Raw genomic sequence first — 3,746 nt, forward strand, 5'->3', positions numbered from 1 at the left:
CATTAAGTACAAATTGAAGTTGGTCAGCAATAAACATGATAAAAACAACATTTTCATAAATCTCCATAAAATAGCAAACTGTCAATTTAGAGGCTCAATAATTTGCAATTTAGGTAAGCTTTGCTAAAAAGTAGATTCGTAAAACGTCAAGCGTTTGGTTGTCCAAAAACATGCAGTTATACAAAAAATAAATCAAAAAATTATACGAAAAATTTTTATATACCGTCGTTCAACGAACTATAAAAGACGACAAACTTAACTAATTTTTTAAGTCCTTTTTCTTCATTTTAAATAGGAAGTATGAGGTATACTTTTATCTTTAGAAACCTTGCTGTATGAATTAAGTCATTTCTTCGAAAACTATAAGAAAAAAAAGATGCCAAAAAAGCCGACAGAATTATAGCCGAAACCGAAAAACTTCTGAAAACATGCCAAGAAAAAATCACACTGTGAAAACGCCTACCGTAACAGAGATGTTGCACCTCGAAATTCATCCAGTAAAAAGAACAACCACATTGATCACTTGAATTTATTTGCTATTTCTAATTTTCGCTATTCTCTGAACAAGTTATTTCCCAGAAAAGGTGATTGCAATACCCTTTTCAAATCAAGCATCAAAACAGACTCTTTTGTTGATGTTTCTAAGAATTTCTCAACTATGATTATTTCAAGCACAAGATACTCGTAAAGAAAGACAGGTTCAAAAGTTTCGTTCAGTCAAGAATATAATTTAATTTCAATCGCTGTCATCTAAAACAAAACCAGGCGGCTCCGGCAGTTGCCTCGTTTGCATTGAGAACACTTTGAATTTTGATCCCATGTGTTGTGGACTGGTAATGGACTTGAATGCAGAGAGTATGTCTTGTGACTTCTCTGCACTGGGTGCAGTTCTCATAGCGTCCTCCAGTCTTTGGTGGATTCCCAGTTGCATCAGGAAGTCACCCTGATCAACCAGGCCATACGTGTCCACGCTATGCTCACTGAAACAGAGAGAAAACTAACAGCATTTAAACCAAGTCTCTTTGTACTATAAACATAGCCAACGACAGTTGGAAAACAGTCAATGAACGTAAAGAAACAAAAATATATATTCATTGAAAAAACTTTAACTTTCGAACTTCTAACAAAAAATATATGGCCTTAACTCTCTTTCATTTTCTAGAACAATTTATGATTGACACTTTATGATAAAATAAATCCAATTTGGATCAATAGGCTATTAGAATTTAGGTAATAATTAGAATTTGGGTAATTTGGATCAATAGCTAATTTGAATTTGAGAAAACTGAATCAATAGGTAAAATTTTTATTTCATTGGGAACTCCAATTTCGAAAATAGAAGTCGATTACGTTTTTCATGATGTTTACACTACGTTCATCGACTCTTAGTAAGAACTGAAAACATTGGGCGAAAAGTTTCCACAATAATAAATCTTTCATTGTTTCTCCGACAGGGAGAATCCGTGAATCTAAATTAGTATATTAGACTGTTTGCATGTATGAGACGTTCAAAACTAAACAGAGGAAGTCATTAAACAGACTTACTCGTTCGAAACAGTCATTTGGTATTACTCACTTGTCAGTATTGAGTAGATGTTTGAAATAAGCAAAGTTCACGTCAGCTGTCAGATCGCATTCTCCAGGGTCCTCTAGAGGGTTCACTTGTTTGTGCGACCGGAATGCTCTGAAGGTATCGGGCGAACTATTTAAGTCATCGTGACCGTAATCAACTATTAATGCAGTACCTTGCATATTGTTTAACTTTTTTGCAATGTCCAACAGCATAATTCCAGACTCAAATGAGAGTTCCAGGTGACTCATTCCATGGAAAACTTCTGGCACAAGTGATAGCGAAGGTGTAATGTTTGGCGAATGTCTGAACACAAAGTTGTCATTATCGTCTACGTCGACCAGAACTTCCAGCCATCTAGTTGTACTTTTTTTGAAGACGTGGATGGGAACTGCATCGAAGAACTCGTTTGCAAACAGGAAAAAGGGACTCTTGATGTCACAATTCATTATGTTGTTGTACCAGTCTATGTTGAGGTTCTCCGGACTCTTCAGTACTGAACCAATGCGCTCCTAAAAATCAAATTGCACAACATAAGTGAGCTTCACTCAAAACGAACAAAGAAAAACATACCTGTTAATTTCCTTTCAAATGGCTCTTACTCTCCACAACCCCCACCCCTAGATATAAATCCGAAACGGACACAATTATTTCTTCTTAATGCAATTCTAAGCGCCCATTTATTTGCTTCGTCTTCCCGTAAATGTAAATTTCTTTCATATTGATTGATGAGTACCCTTCTAGAAAAATTCATTTCTTAAGCAAAAAACTACAAGATTGTTATTTTAAGAAATAAATACATTTTAAAGTAAAGTAGTTCTGTAAAAATGATGGCGATTCGCTAACTTACATGCCTTTTGAATTCTCTTCAGCGCTTCGCTTATCTCGACTAGTTTGATTTGGATCTGACTGATTTTCACATCTGTCACTTTACAAAATGCATTGATCGCATCTGCACACATGAGACCCCTACCCGGTCCCAACTCCACATATGTGAGGGGCACCGGACAACCCATCAGTTCCCACTGTCTCGCTGCCCAGATGCCCAACATCTCCCCAAACAGAGACGAGATCTCGGGAGATGTGATGAAATGGCCATGGCGACCTAAGGTCAAAATGACAAGTCTCAATTATTTTGACAGCTGCGCTATAAAATGTCAAAAATGGCATCGAAAACAGTAAGCAATATAACTTTTGACTTACGGTTAAAGATTTAGATATGAGACTATCAATCAACAACATACGAGCGGTTAATTTTTTAAGAACAACCGCTTATTTTCTCCTAACCAACTGTTGATCAAAATAAACCAAGTTTGGTCGAGAATTATTCTGATCAACCTAATTTGGTCGAGACTGAATTTATTTTAGATTGAATTGAAGACTCACCAAGAGGGTTGCGAGAGTAGAATCCCAATTGGGGCTGGTACAGACAGGTCTTCATGTACTCTGACACTGTGATTGGCCCATTGAACTTGATCTTCTGTAGAAAGTGGTTCTTAATGGAGTTCTGACTCCGTAGACATCTGCTCAAACGCATTTCAATCTGAAGGTGAAAACCTTTTAGATAAGTCTTCAATTGAGGTTTGACAGTAGCGGGGAAAAACAAGCCAACTGTTTGTCTATGGCGCGAACTAGACTTATTTTAATACAGGGGCGACACCCTCGATTCAAAATAAAAGAAAACGCTGAAAGCAGAAAAACAAACAAGGTTTGTAAAACTGGTTCAAATTTAGTCCTGATACTTCATAACCTAACAAAATCAAAAAAATTATTAGAAAATAACCTAATGAACGTAATTAAATAATCAATGAGGAAATGGTAAACTTTCTGAAACTAATAATTTCTCGGAGCTTTATAATATATAAAACAATTAACGCAGAGGCAAAGCGAAGCTTTTCAACACTTGCGATTCAACACAAATATAGCATGGCAAAATAACCGTCAAAAAAGACAAATTTTGAATAAAATTTTTTTTTTTTTGAAAAATACTGAAATAATTGTTCTCACGAACACTCGAAAACGTTTTTCAGTCCCTCAAAATTTCTACATAAAAACCTTTTTTTGTTCTTACAAACACTCGAAAACGTTTTTCAGTCCCTCAAAAACTCTACATAACAACCTGTTTTTGGTCGTAAAATGACTCGAAATGAGGACGCTAAGCCGATAATGTAAGCCT

At 35.8% G+C, this 3,746-nt stretch overlaps 1 protein-coding gene across 1 annotated transcript; it reads right to left on the reverse strand.

Moving 5' to 3' along the window:
- Nucleotides 1-332: 332 nt before the first annotated feature.
- LOC134854270 (protein arginine methyltransferase NDUFAF7, mitochondrial-like) lies at nt 333-3,109 on the reverse strand. The gene is made up of 4 exons (XM_063870467.1): nt 2,957-3,109; nt 2,425-2,675; nt 1,577-2,082; nt 333-980 (listed from the first exon to the last, which is right to left on the reverse strand). Exons 1-4 carry the CDS (start codon nt 3,105-3,107, stop codon nt 737-739), a joined length of 1,152 nt encoding a protein of 383 aa, XP_063726537.1. The 5' UTR covers nt 3,108-3,109; the 3' UTR covers nt 333-736.
- Between the last annotated feature and the right edge of the window lie 637 nt (nt 3,110-3,746).

The sequence above is a fragment of the Symsagittifera roscoffensis genome, chromosome 1, assembly GCF_963678635.1.
Source record: "Symsagittifera roscoffensis chromosome 1, txSymRosc1.1, whole genome shotgun sequence".
Taxonomy (NCBI): Eukaryota; Metazoa; Xenacoelomorpha; order Acoela; family Convolutidae; genus Symsagittifera; species Symsagittifera roscoffensis.